Source organism: Pteropus vampyrus, unplaced genomic scaffold (genome assembly GCF_000151845.1).
Source record: "Pteropus vampyrus isolate Shadow unplaced genomic scaffold, Pvam_2.0 Scaffold436, whole genome shotgun sequence".
Classification (NCBI taxonomy): domain Eukaryota; kingdom Metazoa; phylum Chordata; class Mammalia; order Chiroptera; family Pteropodidae; genus Pteropus; species Pteropus vampyrus.
In genome coordinates, this window is record NW_011889217.1 from 1,992,810 (window position 1) to 2,012,082 (window position 19,273).

At 46.0% G+C, this 19,273-nt stretch overlaps 2 protein-coding genes across 9 annotated transcripts in view; one reads left to right on the top strand and one right to left on the bottom strand.

Annotated features, from left to right (window-relative positions):
• RUSC2 (RUN and SH3 domain containing 2) overlaps positions 1-7,305 on the top strand; it is a 49,000-nt gene extending 41,695 nt beyond the window's left edge. For 2 of the 5 annotated variants that reach the window (XM_023524023.1, XM_023524021.1), the window contains 10 exons: positions 1,069-1,698; positions 1,927-2,112; positions 2,279-2,419; positions 3,607-3,683; positions 3,895-4,069; positions 4,159-4,264; positions 4,963-5,009; positions 5,476-6,289; positions 6,385-6,522; positions 6,608-7,305. In XM_023524023.1, the coding sequence (XP_023379791.1) occupies positions 1,677-1,698; positions 1,927-2,112; positions 2,279-2,419; positions 3,607-3,683; positions 3,895-4,069; positions 4,159-4,264; positions 4,963-5,009; positions 5,476-6,289; positions 6,385-6,522; positions 6,608-6,809 (1,908 nt within the window). In that variant the 5' untranslated portion in view covers positions 1,069-1,676 and the 3' untranslated portion in view covers positions 6,810-7,305. The remainder of the gene's footprint in view (positions 1-1,068; positions 1,699-1,926; positions 2,113-2,278; positions 2,420-3,606; positions 3,684-3,894; positions 4,070-4,158; positions 4,265-4,962; positions 5,010-5,475; positions 6,290-6,384; positions 6,523-6,607) is intronic. The other 3 variants (XM_011381473.2, XM_011381474.2, XM_023524022.1) reach the window with 2 other exon arrangements.
• Positions 7,248-18,727, bottom strand: FAM166B (family with sequence similarity 166 member B). Of its 4 annotated transcripts, none has more exons than XM_011381470.2 (6): positions 9,227-10,532; positions 8,609-8,832; positions 8,306-8,520; positions 8,049-8,100; positions 7,774-7,971; positions 7,285-7,505 (listed from the first exon to the last, which is right to left on the bottom strand). In XM_011381470.2, exons 1-6 carry the CDS (start codon positions 9,280-9,282, stop codon positions 7,417-7,419), a joined length of 834 nt encoding a protein of 277 aa, XP_011379772.1. In that variant the 5' UTR covers positions 9,283-10,532; the 3' UTR covers positions 7,285-7,416. The 4 variants fall into 4 exon arrangements, with proteins under 4 accessions (XP_023379792.1, XP_011379772.1, XP_011379773.1 ...); XM_011381471.2 differs by having other exon boundaries at positions 7,774-7,903; positions 8,049-8,107; positions 8,281-8,520; XM_023524024.1 differs by lacking the exon at positions 9,227-10,532 and adding an exon at positions 18,625-18,727 and having other exon boundaries at positions 7,248-7,505; positions 7,774-8,100.
• Between the last annotated feature and the right edge of the window lie 546 nt (positions 18,728-19,273).

Below are 19,273 nucleotides of genomic sequence, written 5' to 3' on the forward strand. Positions count from 1 at the left end.
CTCTCCGAATTTCCAAATCCTGATCTGTCAAGTAAGAAAATAATTCCTGCTTCTCAGAGTTGTTCTAGTGAGCCACGCCCAGGGTTTTACACCGTGCGATTGCTTATGGCGCCATCTTGTGTTCATTCAGATGTTTACAGTATCTTATTAGAAGCAGAATTCAAACGCAAAGACAGTTCCACTGTGCAGTGCCCTGGAGTTTTGTGCTCAGTTTAGTTCTGAGCCCCATGTTTTGAGGGACAATGACCTTGCTGAAAAAAAACAAGAGAGAACCAGTCTTGGGGAACACACCTCTGTGTAGAGGGAGCTGATGTGGACTCTGAGGCTCCAATGCCAGGATCATGAAAGGGTAGGAGTAGGGTAGAGAGGAAGCTGATTCTGGCTGCAAGGAAGGAAATATTTTATTATGGTTAGATTTTTCTGAAGAATGAAATATGGCTGCCTTGGGGTGGATATAGAGGATGATGAGTAAAAGCTTGAAGTAAATAATATCTTGACCCTGAAAATCTGTGACTGACTCCAAGTCTTTAGGCCTTAGACACAAAGAAAATGGTGGTTCTGCCACTGACAGAAATGGAAGTTATCAGGAGAAAGGTGATGGATGAGCTGTTTTAAAATAGCAAATTTTAAGTGAAAGCAGAACCCTAGAGCAGAATGATCTAGAGATCAAAAGGAAGGTTGGGGCTAAGGTTGTGGGTTCAGGAGTCATCTGTATGAATGTCTAAACTTGAATAATGCAGGGGAGAAAGTGTAAAGTGAGGTATAAGAAGTAAGCCTTAAGACACACCCACCTTTGAAGTTGAGAAAATGAAGAATGGATGAACAGCCAAGAATATAATACAATTCGATATCATAAAAACAATAGGAAAAGTTTTACAAGAGAGTAGGAGCAGTGTCCCAGCCCACAACTTGGATTACCCCGACCCTATTCAGTTCCTACAACCCCGGTCCTGCCCATCTCCTGCCCCTTCCCTAGTGAGCATCATCTCCCCTTCGGTTTCTGTGTTTCCTCTCATATGGGTTTCAGTGTCTGTCCATCTGATTCATTCTCCATCCCTGTTGCCACAGGGGGTGGTGCTGAGAGCCGACCGGTCCTTCGATACAGCAAGGAGCAGAGGCCAACCACGCTGCCCATCCAGCCCTTCGTGTTCCAGCACCACTTCCCCAAGCAGTTGGCCAAGGCCCGGGCCCTCCACAGCCTTTCCCAGCTCTATAGCCTCTCAGGCTGCAGCCGTGTACAGCAGCCTGCCTCACTGGCTGCCCCCGCTGCTCAAGGCCCAACCTCAGCTCCTTCAGGGGAGTCACATGCATCCACCAACAGAGGTGCCAGGAAAGCTGGGCCTGAGCCAGAAACCTCACGGCCATCACCCCTGGGCAGTTACTCCCCTATCCGTAGTGCTGGCCCCTTTGGGCCCAGCACCGACTCTTCTGCCTCCACTTCGTGCTCCCCTCCCCCAGGGCAGTCCACAGCCACAGAAAGCCCACTCCCATGGAGCCTCTCCTGTCCTCCTGCTGTCCGGCCTGCAACCTCCCAGCAGCTGCAGAAGGAAAATCAGAAGATACTGACCTTGGCTGAGTACCGACTCCATGAAACAGGAAGCTTGCCTCCTCTGGGCTCCTGGAGATCTAGCCTCAGCCGAGCAGAGAGCCTGGCCCGGGGAGGTGGTGAGGGCAGCATGGCCTCCAGGCCCAGTAATGGTATGAGCTTCACGGCCCCCACCCTCCACACCACGTACTTCATTCTCTTTGGTTTATCCTCCAGCCTGGGGCCAGAGGGTAAAATGTTTGCATCTCTTTCCCCAGCATCTGTGGATAATATGCATTCATTCCCAACCCTCATGTTTTATATGGGACCACTGGGTGGATATGGAATGCTGTCTCCTGCTAACTCTTGCCTACCTCTTCTGCTATCTGTTCTGCTTTCAGCCAACCACCTATCCCCTCAAGCACTCAAGTGGCGGGAATACAGGAGGAAGAACCCACTAGGGCCACCTGGTTTGTCAGGGAGCCTAGACCGAAGGCCACAGGAAGCTCGGCTGGCCCGAAGGAACCCCATCTTTGAATTCCCTGGCTCCCTCAGTGCTGCTGGCCACTTGAACTGCCGGCTGAATGGTGTGTGGGCCAGGTCCCCAGTACACCCAGGGCAGGCTGTGCCACAGCTGGGAAGGGTTAGAGAAGGGGTCAGTCCCAAAGGAACATGTCTCAGAGGGTATGAGGAATGGAACTGAGCCGCAGCTCAGAAAGAGTTGCTTGGGATTAATTTTTTGCTTCTTTCCAGGTCAAGTAGTGAAGCCGTTACCACTGACATGCCCTGACTTCCAAGATCCCTTTTCCTTGACTGAGAAACCTCCAGCTGAGTTTTGTCTGTCCCCAGATGGCAACTCAGAAGCCATTTCCATTGACCTGCTTCAGAAAAAAGGTGGATATTACCCCAAGCTCAGGCCAGGAATTCCATTGTCACTACCCATTTGTGCCTATTGCCCTGCTACCTGGCCCTCCAGAATATTTCCCTGCCTTAGAACTCCAAGTGCCAGGAAGGAGTTAGAGAGCACAGACACTGGGACAAGAAGTCTGTGTACTGTGTACCACGCGTTTGTGCAAGTGAGCAAGGGTCATTTATCAGATGTTTAGGAATCAGGCTTCAGTCTCTTCCCTCAGGGACCTAAGTATAGTGAGGGAGACTGCATGTCATAAATAAATGTCTACATGCTCCAATAGGGGGAATTCAAGTACTACATGGCCTAGCGGCTTCTGTAAGCATGATGGTAACATCTAGTAAGATATGGGCTGAAAAGTAACCACTCTGTTTAGCAAATAAGGCACTACTGAACTAAGAAAGAGCAGTTTCAGTAAGATAGTGGGGAAGGAACTGAGCATGATTTTGAAAGGAAGAAGCTTTAAAAGGGAAAAGGATGAAGCTAAAGTCTCAAAGGCAGAGTGGGAGATTCAGAGCTTAGGGAGAGGGCAGAACCTTGGGTGAGAAGGGGAACAGCCATCTTCTTCCAAGATGGAAAGGGACTGAGGGGGCTGGCAGGAGGGAGGGAGGAGAGATATAATATAGTTATGTCTTTGGGATGGAGAGGGAAGTTGAAAGGATTCATGACCAGTGACCTCTGTTCTCTGGGAAGTAGAACCAAGGGCTTGAGAAGAAGGGCAAAGATTTGGCATGGCACCGTGAGAGCATAGCAGAGGGTGCCACTAGGCACACCTCAGAGAAGTGTCCTTTGTCAGTCACCAGTATGAGTGGCCCTGGATTTTATCCAGCAGCAGTCAGTAGCCTGGTGTCTGAGTAGGGAAGACAGATAGTTAGTTTGATCCAGGATTGGAGTAAGGGGGCAAGGAAGTTAGGACACTGAAGGTCTCAACAATAGAATCCTTAAGGTGGGTCCAGGCTGGGAGGTGAGAACAGGAAGGCCGAGCATTGAGCCAAAACAGAATGGTCCAGGGCCCGGTGCGTTGGTGAGACCCATGTGCAGAGACAGAAGAGAGAGTGTGTGCATGTGTGTGTATGTGCATGTGTGTGGGTAAGCCCTTCCCTCTCCCCACTGAGGAGTTAGTCCCAGCTGAGTTGCCCAAGGACCTGTCACATGAAGTTCTCACTTACAGGGCTGGTGAAAGCCGTCAACACTGCTGTAGACCTCATTGTGGCCCATTTTGGTACAAGTCGGGATCCTGGGGTAAAGGTAGGCAAGAACCTGGAGAGCTGAGCTCTACCCTGCTGACCCTATCTATTCTGCGCTACCATCTTCCCTTGCTCTCTTTCATCTAGAACCCAGAGTTGGTACTTAGGGATGGGGATCGCAAGAGAAGCACCATGAGGGCTGACGACGAGAGTCAGAGAGGGCCAAGGTCAGGCTTCAAATGATTTCCTGTACTTCCTTACTGCATCTGCAGGCAAAGCTGGGGAACAGTTCTGTAAGCCCCAATGTAGGCCACCTCGTTCTAAAGTACTTGTGTCCTGCGGTCCGGGCTGTGCTGGAGGATGGGCTCAAGGCCTTTGTGCTAGACGTCATCATTGGACAACGTAAGAATATGCCATGGAGTGTGGTTGAGGCTTCTACTCAGCTAGGTAAGTGCTAGGTACAAGATGGGGACCCCAGGCTGAATTTAGGGTTCTAGAGATTGGGCATGTGACCTCCAACTAAGGCTTCCTCCCAGGCCCATCCACCAAGGTCCTGCACGGCCTCTACAACAAAATCAGCCAATTCCCAGAGCTCACCAGTCATACCATGCGCTTCAACGCCTTCATCCTCGGCCTGCTCAAGTGAGTATGTGGCACAGAAAGATCTGCAAACCGCCTGCCTTCTCCCCGGGGCTCTGCTGCCTCCGAGGAAGCAACTCCCTAAACTGAGACAGAACGGAGGGATCTGTAGAATCTGTGGCCAGGGCCCAGGCTCCCTTTCTCCCCACCTAGCTATAGCCTCGCCTAGCTATAGCCTCCCCCAGTAGGTCACTGGTTCCGTACCACACCCCCAGCCCTCTGGCACTGATACCAACATGGTCTTCTGCTTTTACAAATCTATGATCTGGCTTATTTGGAAATTAATCTGGTTCTGTTTCCCTGGATATTGTAAACCCTGACCCTCTCAATTCCAGCACTGCTTCCAAATCCTGCTTGACCCTAAGTCCATCTTGGGACCCATGCCATAGTAGTCTTCGTTCTCAAGTATGGGCCCAGGTCATTCCCTCTCACTCAGTAGCTGCCCTGATTTCCTGGATCTTGTGCAAGCCAACTCCACTCTAGGAGGAAGTGATCGGTCTGTTTAATCACATGTTCACCCCTTCCCCATACCCCCACTGATGTTCCAGAACTATATTAAATGAAATGAACCAGGTAGCATCCCTGCTTTAGAAGAGAGATGTTCACCTATACTGTGTCTGACCCCATGTCTGTCTCCTCTGTACCTTATCATCTGGCTATGTCCACATGAGAATCAACTCTCTTCACCTATCTCCCTACAGCATCCGGTCCCTGGAGTTCTGGTTTAATCACCTCTATACCCATGAAGGTAATATCCAGAACCCTGTCCTGTCTTGATAATTCAATATAGGTCAGACCTCGGAGTCTCAAAAGAGGGAGGCACGACTGTCTTTTCAGTTGCTGGAGTGAAGAAGGGAACTACACAAGCTTTCATCCTCAAGGCCTGGGCTTCTACCCAAGTCCCTTTCCTGCTTCTGCTTGTGTTAGAGCCTTGTAGTCAGCAGGATACTTAAGCAATCTGGAAGTTAGGGTGGCCAGGAACCCCAACACCTCTGAACTCTGGGCTGAACTCTGGGCTGCCACTTACGGTTGTAGAGTTAATGGCGTGCACAACTTAAGGGGACATCATTTACAGTGCAGTACATCTAAGTGGCACAGTCCACAACCTGTGCAGCACGATGCAGTGGCTCTCCCGAGTTGCCTTTCAGAGGCCCACCCCAGGCCAGGCTTTGCTTCTCTGTGTGGCTCAATCCCTCTCTCTCTTTCTTCCCTAGATATCATCCAGAGCCACTACCAGCCATGGGGTTTCCTGAGCGCAGCGCATACCGTGTGCCCTGGCCTCTTTGAGGAGCTGCTGCTGCTACTACAGCCTCTGGCCCTGCTGCCCTTCAGCCTCGACTTGCTGTTCCAGCACCGGCTGCTGCAAAGTGGGCAGCAGCAGCGGCAGCACAAGGAATTGTTGCGAGTGTCCCAGGACCTGCTGCTATCTGCCCACTCAACGCTGCAGTTGACCCGGGCCCGGGGCCAGGAGGGCCCTGGAGACATGGACAGGGCAGCCCATGGGGAGCGGGTGAAGGGCGTGGGTGCTCCAGAAGGTGGAGAAGATGAGGAGGAAGAGGAGGAGACAGAAGAGGTGGCAGAGGCAGCTGGGGGTTTAGGGCGTGGCAGGGCTCGAGGCGGGCAGGCTAGCTGGTGGTACCAACTCATGCAGAGCTCCCAGGTATACATCGACGGCTCCACTGAGGGTTCTAGGTTCCCCCGTGGTGGCAGCAATAGCAGCAGTGTTGGCAGCAGTGAGAAAAAGAAAGGGGCAGGAGGCGGGGGGCCACCCCCCCGAGAGGGAGTAGTAGAGGGAGCTGAGGCCTGCCCTGCCCCCGAGGAGACTCTTGACAGGGGCTGGCCCTTCTGGATGGGGAGCCCCCCTGATTCTGTGCTGGCTGAGCTGAGGCGTAGTCGAGAGAGAGAAGGGTCCACTGCCCCTCCAGCAGAAAGTGAAGCAGGATCCTCAGGGCCTTCACCTGGAGGCATCAAATGGGGACACCTCTTTGGGTCCCGAAAGGCTCAGCGGGAGGCCCGGACCACAAGCAGGTGAGAGGCAGCCCATGGTGTATACAGAGGAAGTGGGGAAGCCTGATCTAAGCCAGGGCACAGATGGAGCCAGGGTTCCCGCTGCTGTCTCCTAGGCTACCCTCAGACTGGCTGAGCCTGGACAAGTCCATGTTCCAACTAGTGGCGCAGACGGTGGGCGCCCGCCGGGAGCCAGAGCACAAGGAGAGCCTACAGGAGCCACACTCTCCAGCCCTGCCCTCCAAGCCTCCATGGTGAGTCCTGGGATATAGAAGGATTGGGGGGCTGGTTTTGGGCTTTGGGTGGGGTATCTCTGACCTCCATTTGTTGTTTCCCCAGTGAGGTAAAGGCACTATGCCACCATCTGGCCACAGGCCCCGGACAGCTGAGCTTCCACAAGGGAGATATCCTACGGGTGCTGGGACCAGCCGGAGGAGACTGGCTGCACTGCAGCCGTGGCCCTGACACAGGCCTGGTGCCTCTGGCCTACGTGACCTTGACCCCAACTCCAAGTCCAACTCCTGGAAGCAGCCAAAACTGAGGCCCTGTGCATGCTGGTGGCCTCAGGGACCCTCATAACCCTCAGACTCAGAGCCTGAGAGCCCTTCCCAAGACCTTTGGCTTGGCGACAGAGAGCAGACTGAGAGCTGGGCCACATATCCCTGTGCTCAGTGTTAATTACTCCCCCTTAATTGACCCAGTGACCTCGTCCAGATCTCCACCCAGGAAAAGATGGAAGGGACGCAGCACTGGGCTGCCAGGATTTCCCCGGACCATCTGGGCCAGCCCTTCCACGGGTACTGACAAACATGTCCCTATGGACAGAGGTGACCAGAAGGCCCATTTGCAGGGTTCCCTGGGCCAAGTGGTGAGGAGGATGGGTGACAGTATTGGGGCCAGATCCCTAAGCCCCCAACTATAAATAGGCTGCGGCCAAAGCCTGATGGTCAGAAGACGGAGGAGGAGCCCAAGCTTCTGTTTATGTATTTATTTATTTATTTATTACACCTATTAATAAAAAAGGTGCTTGGCCTCCAGCCCATTTTCTCTTTTCTCTTTGTGCCTCCCCCCACCCTCCAGCCCATCTCTCTTTCCAAAGGATGGCCGGGATAGATGAAAAGGGAAGAAAGAACTCGAAGTCCAGGTACCTATGCCACGAGCTGCTTCTGGAGGGTGCTGAGGCCCAGAGCATCATGGGTGAGATGCCCATATGTGCGACCAAACTGGAACTTATACCCTGTGTGGCCAAGAGAGTCCCTCACTTATAGTCAGTAGCATGGAAAAGCCAACTATTTCTCAGCCAGTCGCCTAGACCCTCCAAAATCTGGTTCTCACCCCGCACTGTGAACTACCTCAGTTTCCTTCTCTGCCCAATAATAAAATCACATAACCCATTATCCCCCATATCTGTTAGTTCCAATCCCCCAAACTGCTTCCACCCATCACACACAGACACACACACAAATATTCCAGTCCCTAAAGCCTCCCTCTGGAGATATCCTCACCTGGCACATAGCCCCCATAGTTAGGTAAAAGACCCAGGTTCTGAGGGTAGGTCTTTGAAAGTGAGGGGAGATGTTTGAGACCCTTCTGGGGTCTCCCCCGTGAGTACGTCTGTCCAAATTCTTGCAGTGCCTGGTTGGTGAGCACAGGAAAGCTGGAGCCGAAGAGGAAGCGGGCACGGGGCACATAACCAGTGAAGCCTGGGGGGATGGGGATACTGAGTGAGGATCTCCTGGGGGCCTTCCCACGCCTTTGGTCATTACCCACTTCCCCTCACCTGACATGAAGAACTTTCGAGGATCTCTGTCATCCATGGAATAGGGGGAAGCCTTGTGAGGGAAGTTGACAGAAGGAAAACAGGGCTATCAAATTCCGCCCGTGTTCCAACAAGCTCCCAGGGAAGTATAGCTGGCTGTCAAGCCCACATCCCTTGTACCCAAAGCTATGCTGCTCATGGCCACCCCAAACCTACACAGAGGTAATGCTCCCCTCTCCAACCCCTCACCACTCCCCGCCAAGCCTTCTTGATCTCACTTGTCCCACTTCCTGCCTCAGCTCTGGCTCCTTCTCCACCTCCTGTTCTGGCTCCAGCTTGGGCTCTTGGTCTTTCTCCACGTCTTCTCCCTTGACCTCCTTTGGCAGCTCCTGACTCCCTTGTTCCCCATGCCACTGAGTAAAATCATTCAGAGCCTCAGCCCAGACCTGGCTGCAATTCTTGGCAAAGATGAACTGTGCCTGGGGGACAAAACCTGGGTGGGCAGGGGGCAAGGAAGATTTCTGTTAGTGTTTGGGACACATGTTTTAGAATGGGGGCTAGTTCATACGTGTGTTACATACCCGTGTACCCAGGGATCATGCTGGAACTGCGCCTTCCTTGCCCACGCCTGACAGGCAGGCTTCCCCTGGGGACCTCTGGAGATCTTGGAGGCCGAATGGGAGGCAGAAGTATGCGACGGGCAGGGGGCCAGGCTAGGCCAGGAGCTCCTCGAAGTAGCTGACCAGTCATCTGCCCATAGGTCTGGCCCATGCTGAACCGAAGTAGTGGGCAGTGTCCAGTGTACCTGTAGCACAGGACTCACTCATTCACCTCTAGAATCCCCCTGTCCCACCCTCCCCAGAGACAGAAGCAGAGACCTCTGGAGTCCTGATCTTTTCTGGACTCAGCTGTGTATATATTTGGAGCAGGCATTTCTCAATTCTCTGTCTTGGTTTTCAACCCTTACCCTCTGCTGTTACCCTGTTACCATAGAGAAGACAACACAAAGCTTCACAGCAGGCCCAGCTACCACTATTCCTTGCTTTTCTTTTTCCATCCAATACAATAGATATCCCAGCCCTGGGCCTCCTGTACTAGTATGTCTACTTGGCCTCCAAGGTCTGGGTGACACAGCTCCTATATCCCTATGCCCCTATTCCCAGAAGCAAACAGAGTTGTGCTCTGGGTAGAAGTCTTACCCCGGAATATAATGAGGATTCTGAGGGTTCAGCCCTGGTATGAAGGTGCTGGCCATAGCGCCATGGGAACTCAGGCAGTCTTTTGTTTCCCTTTGAGCAGAGAGGCCCTGGGCAGTGTGTACTGTGTCCAGGGCTGTGGGGCTGAGCCAGAGGCAGGGGCGGGGTGAAGGGAGGAGCGAGGGGAGGGGGCACTAGTGTGATGACTGCCAGGGCCAAGGCCAGTGGAACAGGATAGCAGAGACTCACAGGTCTGTCTACTCCAGAACAAATGCAGTCCTGCCACCTGGGAAAAGGCTGAGAACAGCCTCCCCACTCCAGGACCTAAGGAAACCCCGAGATGGGAGGTGGGAAAGCAAAAACTGAGGTCCATTCAGCTCTATCTCAAAAGAAGACTCTTCCTTCTGAAGCCCTCATTGGAGCACCTACCTGAGGAGACGTCGATTCTGCTCTTTGTGAGTCTTGGTTAAGGGTGATAGAGTTCCTTGGAAAAGAGGGTCTCTGAGGGGAGCCAAGAGCCCATAAGGGAGGTGTCGGGGTAAAAAGCAACCTAGAGACCTTAAGTTAATTTTTAATAATAGAGCTTGACAATTATTTATTGAATACCTACTATAATCTGGATCATCGTCCATTCAACAAATATACCATGCTCTGCTAGGCACACTCCACAGTGCCAGAATGTGTACTATGTAGGAGTCAGAAAAGCTAAGCTCCACATGACTTTGGGCAAGTCATTTAGTATTTCTGAACCCCACTATCATTTATAAAATGCAGATACTACTACTCATCCTGCTACTGTTGTGAGGCTCAAATTAACGTATTCATATGTTTTGTAACAATAAAGACCATGAAGTCAGAATGGTGGGGTAGGGGAAAGAGCACAGGCGTGAGGTCAGGCAGTCATGGGCTTCTAACAGATTGTGCCCTTACCTTCTCTGAAAAGACTTAACTTCTTCTGAGCCTGAATTCCCTAAACTGTAATATGAAGGTTAATATAACCTAACCTACCAAGGTGTTATTAAGGATAAAGTCAGATAGTGTCTGTGAAAGAACTTACCCCAGCACTTGCCACACAGCTACTAAAACTCGATTTCCTTCCCTATTGTTTAGCGTTGTCTCTAAGCTTCTAACACATATGGGAAATCAATGAATGGTTAGTAAAGTCAGTGGATACAGGTTTTCTTACTGTGAAAGCTTAAGGGAAGAAGATATGAGGGAATGCTGGGGTTTAAGACAAGGGGGCAAATTAGAATTTGATAAGAAAATAATTCAGATTCTAAGAGAAGTACAGACCAGAAAGGAGAGATCTCAGAGAGAGAGAGTGAGAGCATGATTAGAACTCAGCTCTGGGGCTGAGTCAGGGCCAGGCCAGTCTACCTTTCCAGGAGCTTCTGCTCTTCTCCCCCACCCCAGACTGTGACAGTGCCTGCTCTGACCAAGCATGTATCATTGACTTCTCAGGAATTGCACAAGAGCACTGGGTCCCAAGGAATACATTTCATGTTCTTCACTGTTCTGCCAAGATCAGCCTTGGAATATGTCATTTAGAGCTAGAGTTATAAGGGACTTGGCTCTTAAGGAAATATGCTAGAGTGAGGGTGAGAGCTGAGGGGAGAGCCCAGAATAGCAGTAGTGTGTTAAGGTTAACAACCTGGATTTTTAGATTCTGTAACAGACTGTTGGTTGCACACTTTATACCTATTCCCCACCCCCACCTCCCTTCTTCCTAACAGAACCTTAATTTTGTTCTGCCGAGCAGCCAGGAACTTCAGGGACACTTGGAGCCAGCCCTAGGAGTGAATCTTGATTAGTCTGAGCCCATCACAGTGGTCCCATGCCTTTTGCTAATGACAGCTTAACATGGGCTTGTGACATTCTGGCAATATGAGGGGAAGTCTTCTAGGGTGAGGGAGAGTCCTGGGAAGAATTTCCTTGCTCTCAAAAAAGATGTACAACGAATTAAAGAGAAAGACATGGACAAGAAGGAATTATGTCTTCCTGCCTCTAGAAGTTCTGTGGATGTGATGGTAGAACTTTGGCAGTTATCATGAATCCTTGTAGAAATCTAAGCTAATCTGGGGGCAAAGCCAGAATACCTCAAAGGTAGATGGTAGAATAGAAAGGGCTGGGTCCCCGATGGTAATGTAGAGCCACTAAATTAACCAACCTTTTTATGTAAAATAACTTCATTACTGTTAAGGCCGCTTTAAGTTTTCTTTTAGTTAGAGCCAAAGACATCACAACATAAAAGTAAAACAAGCAAAAAACCTAGTTCAGACCCTGATTTTACTAGAGATATGGACCTTAGCCAAATGCATCTCATCAAGCCTGTTTTCTTCTCTATAAAGTGGAAAACTAATGTTACTACCCCACTGAGTAGGATAAGATAGATGAGATGATGCAATGGGCCATAAAGAGCAATGGCCCAGTAACTATCTTATGTTAACTACTAAGTAGAAATTCATAGTGTTTGGTTGGAATTTAGTGGAAATGGGAGAAAGGAAAAGAGTTGAGGACAGTAACAGAGTTTGGGATGTGCTTCAGAATCACCTAGAGTGATTTTTTAAAAATACTCATGCATGGCCCCATCCACATTTTTCTGGGAATTAAAGCCCTGGTATGTGTATGTGTATGCATGTATGTATATATGCATGTACATGTGTGTATGTGTGTATGTGTGTATATGCATGTACACACATATACACGCATGTGTGTATGTGTGTATATATGTATGTGTATGTATGTATGTATATATGTATGTATATATATTTTTTAACTTTTTAATTTGGAAAAAAACAAAAATTACAATAAAAGTGTAACATTTGCCTAGATTTACCAATTATTAATAATTTACAGCTCAGAAGTATATGCTTCCATATGCTAGGAAGGAAGAAGAAGCAGATATAGACAAGCACTTATATCTATACCACACTCAAGCCTGGCCTCACAGCAGATGAATAGGCCCTTATCAGCTAGCTGTGTCTAGGGAGGGCAGAAGGTGGAAGGCATGATGGCTTCAGCAGAAAAGGCTGTAGGCAGACTAGCCAGGTAAACAGATCTAAAACCAACTAAATTAGCTAATAACTAAGCAGTCAACTCAAGAAGCTAGAAAAGGAGGAACATCATAAGCTAAGGAAAATAGGAGGAAAAGTTTATGAAGCTAACAACGAAAACCAATAAATCAGGAAAACAACTGAAGTGATTATCATAGAAGCTGTTTAAAAAAAAAAAAAAAGACAACAGAATAAGCAAACTACTAGCCTAGCTAGCCAGAAGATAAAAAAGACTACACGAAGCCCCTAATGGCATGAAGAAGTGGCTAAAAACACAGGCACACAGAATTTTTGTTTATTCTAAAAGACTATTAAGTGAAACTCTATACAACTAAACTAGAAAATCTCAGTGAGGTTAATAGGAAAATGGGCATAAAGTAGATGCCAGCATGTAGAGTTGATAGTCCCTCACTTTAGACAATCTTATAAAAGCCAGAACCAAGACAAGACTAATCACTATCACCTTTATGATCGAACATTATTCTAGACAGTAAATGAAATAAAAATAAGTAATAAGAACTGTAAATATTGGAAAGGAAGAAAAAATTTATCTGCTTAACTAAAACCCTGAGAACCCACTGAAAAACCATAACTAATAATAGTACAATAAGATGGCTTATTATATGAAAAATATATTCAAATGTCAATCACATTCTTATTAGCCAGCATTACCAGTTAGATGACACATTAGAGGACTTCCACTTTCAGCATTATTACAGGATTGGTTTTCTTCAGAGGATTATTGAAAGGAAATCAACCTTATATGGTATAGGTCATTGCGTGTTTGTCTTTCAACCATTTGACTAGATTGTAATCCCTAGAGCAACCACTGAGAGAGTAACTAAAATATATAAGTTTAAAAAAAGGGAGGGGACAGGAAAACTAGAATGGCATGCTAAAAAATATTTATTCAAACCAAAAGAAGGTAGAAACGAAGGAACAGAGGAATAAGATAAAGCAAAAAGGACATGAGACAATAAAAATATATAACCATACAAAAACCTGTACATGATTGTTTATAGCAGCATCATTCATAACATCCAAAAAGTGGAAACAACCCAAATGACCTTCCACTTATGAACAGATAAATAACATGGTACATTCATACAACAGAATATTATTCAGCAATAAAAATGGAAGTACTGATACAAGCTATAACATGGATAAACCTTGAAAACATTACGCCAAGTAAAAGCAGCAAGATTCAAGAGACCATGTATCATATGATTCCATATATGAAATATCCAAAGGAAGCAAATCTATACAACCTGAAAATTCATGGTTGCCTAGGGCTGGGGATAAGGGAGTTTGGGGGGGGATGTAGTTAGTGACTGCTAATGGACATGAGGTTTTGCCTTGGGATAATGAAAAAATTCTAGAACAATTGTGGTGATAGTTGCACAACTCTGTGAATATAATAAAAACCACTGAATTGTAAACTTTAAATGGGTGAATTATATGGTATGTGAATTATATCTCAGTATAAAGCTGATAAAAAATAAAATACAAAAAAAAAACAAATCTAGTGTTAAGAAAAAAAGAAGGAAAGAAGGAAGTGGGGTGGAGGGCAAGGAAGGGAGTGAGTGAGGGAGGGAGGAGAGAAAGAACACATGAAGATCAAGTTGGGTTTATTCTATAAATGCAAAGTCAGTTAAACATTAGAAAATTGATTAACGTAACATATCATTGTTTAGAAATCTTTTCTCCCTTCCTACCACCACCTTTATAAATAGAGTGTACTTGGGCTTGGCCCTGTGACTTTCTTTGGCCACTGGAATATATTGACAGACATGACATGACCAAAAGACATGGAAACAGTTGCAAAACTGTGCTTGTCGTCCTCTTGCACTTCTTCCATCACCATGAGAAGAACCTGCCCAGGCTATCCTGCTCGTCCCAGGAGGAGTGAGGGACGGATGGAGCCCAGCCAAACTCTCTAGCCAATCCCAGTTTAGAATGTTGACCCCAGTCAACCCACAGCTTTATGAGAATAAGTAATTGTGTTATGCCACTGAGTTTTGATATGGTTAGTTACACTTTTGTGATAATAGCTAATTGTTATCAATAGCTACCAAAAACAAAAACAAAAAACAAAAAAAACCCTGCAGTAAATATTAAATTTAGTAGCGAAACATTAAAAGCATTACTTTAAAGATCAGGAACAAGATATAAGTGTCTACTGCCACTACTTCACTCAACATTATATTGAAGGTTTTAAGCAAGGGAATGGAAATCAAAGGTATAAATATTAGTAATAAAATTATAAGATTTTGGATTTAATTCTCAGTGAGTTGAGAGGGTTTGAGCAGAGATTAAATTATCTGACTTACATATTAAAAGGAATATCTGGCTGCTGTGTACAGCAGTATTCCCCAAGCCCTGAGTCACAGACCAGTAATAGTCCATGGCCTATTAGGAACCAGGCTACACAGCAGGAGGTAAGTGGCAGGCTAGTGAGCAAAGCTTCATCTGTATTTGCAGCTGCTCCCCAGCACTAGCATCCCTGCCTCAGCTCCACCTCAGACCATCAGGCATTAGATTCTCAGGAGCACTGGTCCCTGGCACCAGAAAGGTTGGGGACCGCTGGTATAGAGAATAGGCTATAGGGAGATAAAGGTATGAGCAGGAAGACCAGAAAGGAGGCTATTGCAATACTATAGGTAAGAACAGTGGTGACTTCAAGTGGGTTAGAGGTAGTGAAAATGTCCAAAGCAATCAGGTTATAGATAGATTTCAAACGTAGAGCATACACAATTTGCTGGTGGTCTGGATATGGAGTAGAAAGAGAGGAGTCAAAGATAACTGAATTGTCTTGCCTGAGCATCTAATTGAATTTATTGAGATAGGGAAGCCTTGAAGAAGAGCTGTAAAGAGAGGGAGGATTCAAGAGTTCTGTTTTGTACTCATCAATTTTGAAAAGGTAATTAGATATACAACTGGAGATGATAAGTAAGCAATTGAATATAGGAGTCTAGAGGGCAGAGGTTGGGGCAAGAGAGAGAAAATGAGGTCATTAGCATATAAATAGTATTTAAAGCCTTGGAGTTAATGGAATGAGCCACTGTGTATGTGAGTAGAGAAGAGGTCCCATGATGGAGCTCTGGGTACACCACAGTTGAGAGGTCAGGAAGATGAAGAAGAATCAGCAAAAGAGACATACATAGAAAGAGGAGCCTATAAAATATGAAGAGAATGAAGAAACTAATTCAAGGTATGATAATGATATTATGGTTTCCATTATAATGATATTGATATTAGGAGATAATGCTAATGAAGTATCAAGATACCTGCAACTTATTTTTAAATGGTACAATAAAAATTTTATGATGATATATATCATAGCATACCGTACCACACCACACGAGAGAAAAAAACACAACAAAATCTAAACAACTGTTAAACCTAGGGTAGGGTATATAAATGTGCTCATTATGCTTTCCTTCAACTTTTCTGCATGTCCAAAATTTTTTATAATGAGATGGTGGAGGGGACTGTTTTGAGAAGAATTACACATTCATTTAACTGTTCTACCTAAAGTTAAATAATTTATATCCATAGAACCCAGATGTGGTCTCTAAATACTATTTCCAACTAAAAGGAATCATGAAAGGGAAAAATAGCTGATACCAGCTCTAGTCTAGGAATGCGCAAAGTAAGCCAGGAAGATTTTGGTATAACAAATAGTAAGAAACCTTCAGGGTCATATCAAAAGGACTCAGGAGCTAATTTGAATAAGTCCCCACTGGCCAAAACAGACAATTTAAACATCAAAATGATAAAAACTGCCAACAATTGAGACACAGCATATAGGTGTTAAATTATGAGTTCATAATACTAAAAAAAACAAACACCTCATTGGTCCCTTTTGGAGGACAATGGGGAACCAACTCACTACTTTAAAAGCTAGTAAAATAAAAGGGAAACAATCAAGCATTTTTCTTGCCTTTCCTACATGAAATATATCTCTGGGGAACAAATAGTTGATGTGGAAAAGTTTCTCTTTGTAGAGGTATTCTACCTAGCAAACAAAGAAAGAAGGATAGAATGAGAATATCATTTGCAAACTCCTGTACTAATGAACCTAGACCAGTGGTTCTCAATCAGGGACATTTTGCCTCCTAGGGGACAACTGGCAATGTCTACAGACATTTTTCGTTGTTGCAATTGGGGAAGTTGCTACTGGCGTTCAGTAGATAGAGGCCAGGGATGCTGCTAAACATCCTACAATGCACAGGACAGCTTCCTACAATAAAGAATTATCTGGCCCAAAATGTCAATAGTGCTGAATTTAATCAACACTGGAATAGACAATGATCATCTTTAGTTACTAACATCACAAAAAGGCCAGCAGCACTGTGCCTCCTGATAAAAGTACTAACACCACCTACGGATTAGTGTTGCCAAAATAATTAAATCTAAATCTGATTAAGTCTCTAGCACCAATTTGCCAGAAAAGCAGAGGACCGAGGAATGTGCTAAATTACACCAAAAGAAGCTCAGCAAAATTCAGACTTTGAGAAAATCTATGGGACAAATGACCTGGTTTCTTAAAAAATAAATTAAGTAGTAAGGGAAAAAAGATGGAGGATGGCCTTAAGGATTTAAAAAGATTCAAGACATATCAACTGCAAAGTATGGACCTTCGCGATTTTGACTCAAATAAACAATTTTTTTAAACTATAAAACAATGGGGAAAATGTCAACTAGATACTTGATGATATTAAGAAATTACTGTTTTTTAGGTGTGACAATGGCACTATGATTTTGTTTTAAAGAAAAATCCTTAGCAGATGGGAGGAGGAAATTTTTAAAAATGTTTTAAAAATAATAATAAAAATTTAAAATTAAAAATAAAGAAGAATCTTTATCTTTAGAGATATTGAAATATTTATTGATGAAATTATATGTCAGAAATATGCACCAAATAAGTGAGTAGGAGGAAGACAGCAGGGGTATAAATGAAGCAAGACTGGCCATAAATTAGTCATCAGAGAATCACTGGCATAGAAGGTACATGAAAGCAGGTACTTTTACTCTACGTCACTTATGGCAACAGGACTAGTGAGGCGTGGGTCTCCAACAAAATGGTCTTACTCACCCAAGGTAAATAAGGGTTTATTGTTCTGTTTGTTTGTTGTTTTTAAATTTTCCATCATAAAATGTTTGAAAAACAACAAAAGGATCTTCTAATAGCCTAACTCAAGGAACATTTAAAACTTAGCAAAACCCTTTGCACTATTTAATGCTGTTCCTTATTATTTTTCCTAAACTCTCCATTCCTTGGATTTCATGACACCAGACTCTCTAGATTCTTTTCCTGTCTTTCAGCTTGTTTCTTCTCAGTCTCCTTCATAGACTTCTCTTCCTCAATCTGCCCTTCAACATTGATCTTCCCCAGGATTCCACTGCCGGCCTATTTCTTCCTTTATACACCTTACTTGGATGGTGGCATCCATCTTCATAGTTTTCTTTACCATTACCTCTTTGTTTATTGCAATCATTTACCTTCCTCCTCCTGGATTCATTATCTCAGTGGATATCATCCCTGTCATCTAAGCTAGAAATTTAAATATTACCATGACTGATGCTCTCTCTCTCCACAGGACTTACTTTGGATACTAATCAATCAAGTTTTCCCATACTACTTGAATGATTCCTTCTCTCTTTCCCTATTATCCCTATGCTAGTTCAGTCCCTCATCCTCTCCTGACTGAAGCAATGTCAGAGCCTACTTTCTCATCAGTCTCCCTACCTCCCTACAACCACCACAATGATCTTTCTAAAACAGGAACCTGACTCCGCAGCTTAGAATTACTATCACCAACTGTAGTAATTCTCAAACTTGGATAATTGAGTCAGATATGTGTCAGTTAAATGATCTATTATGATACTAAAACAGAATGATGCATCAATTCCTAGCATTTATAGAACTCATACTTCTATAGAAAGCAAATTTACAAATTAAATAGTTGTAGATGTTAACATTAATGTAATGAGTGAACTTGTTTTACAGAGACCAAACTGACTCTGAAGAATGAATATGATGCACATGGTCCAGACACAGGTTGTTTTCCAGATTGGCCTGTCTCCACTGGCTCTGGAAGGACTGTGAATCAATCCTGTTCTTCCCTCCAAATTTGCGCTAAATCTTACCTCAATGAGACGGCATCTGGCCTTCTCTCGACCCTGCATTGTTTAGAATTTAAGACTGCCTTTATTCTTTTTTCATTAGCCCTTGACAATTTAAGAGTACTTGGCCCCAACTCTCATACACATGAGACAGGACTCTATTAGAAGGCGGTTACCCACACGGATGTGGATTGTGCTTTTATTCTCTTTTTGGCTTACCACAGAAATAGAAATAAAGTACTTTAGAATTTTTGAAGAGAACTCAGCCTCGCTCCAAAGCTCTGTCGCAGCCAGTTTCACTTCCGAGGCCCCGCAGCCTCCATTCCCATCACCGGCCATCCCACCGCTAGGTGGCGCTCACCGACTCCCATCACCGCTCGCCCGGAGCAGTCCACCGGCATCGAGCTATGTCACCACCCCTAGCTATGATTGGTTATTTCACCGATGACTGGCGGGTGGAGCCAGCCGAGAACCGGAAGCAACGGGTACGGCGAGTGTACAGGGTCCCCAGCCAGTGCGTGCGCATTCAGGTCCTCGCGTCGATTAAGACGCCGCCTGCAGCTCCCCCTCTGGCCTTCAGGAGCAGACCAGAGTCCTCTGTGATGGAGGGTGGAACCTGATGTGGGGTCACACTGATAAGAGCTGGGCCACACTAGGGGGAGGAGTCACGTTGAGAGGAGGGGTCACAATGACAGGTGGAGTCACTCCGATAGCTGGGGGTCTGTCTCCCTGCATGGGAGGAATACACAGAGGGGAGTCGCACTGAAGGGTCCTGGTACACACTAATGTTGGCAGTGTCATACTAAGGAAAGGTCCCGCTGAAGGGGCGGGTTCTCACTGAGGAAGAGAGGGGTGTCCGAAGGGAAGG

What these genes read in the sequence shown, in the direction of transcription:
- FAM166B (XM_023524024.1), bottom strand. Translation starts at nt 8,798, where the DNA reads ATGGGCCAGACCTATGGGCAGATGACTGGTCAGCTACTTCGAGGAGCT. An exon ending in CATGATCCCTGGGTACACGG is followed by an intron (nt 8,521 to 8,608) that starts GTATGTAACACA and finishes CTGCCCACCCAG; the next exon opens with GTTTTGTCCCCCAGGCACAG. An exon ending in TGAGGCAGGAAGTGGGACAA is followed by an intron (nt 8,101 to 8,305) that starts GTGAGATCAAGA and finishes TTCCCTCACAAG; the next exon opens with GCTTCCCCCTATTCCATGGA.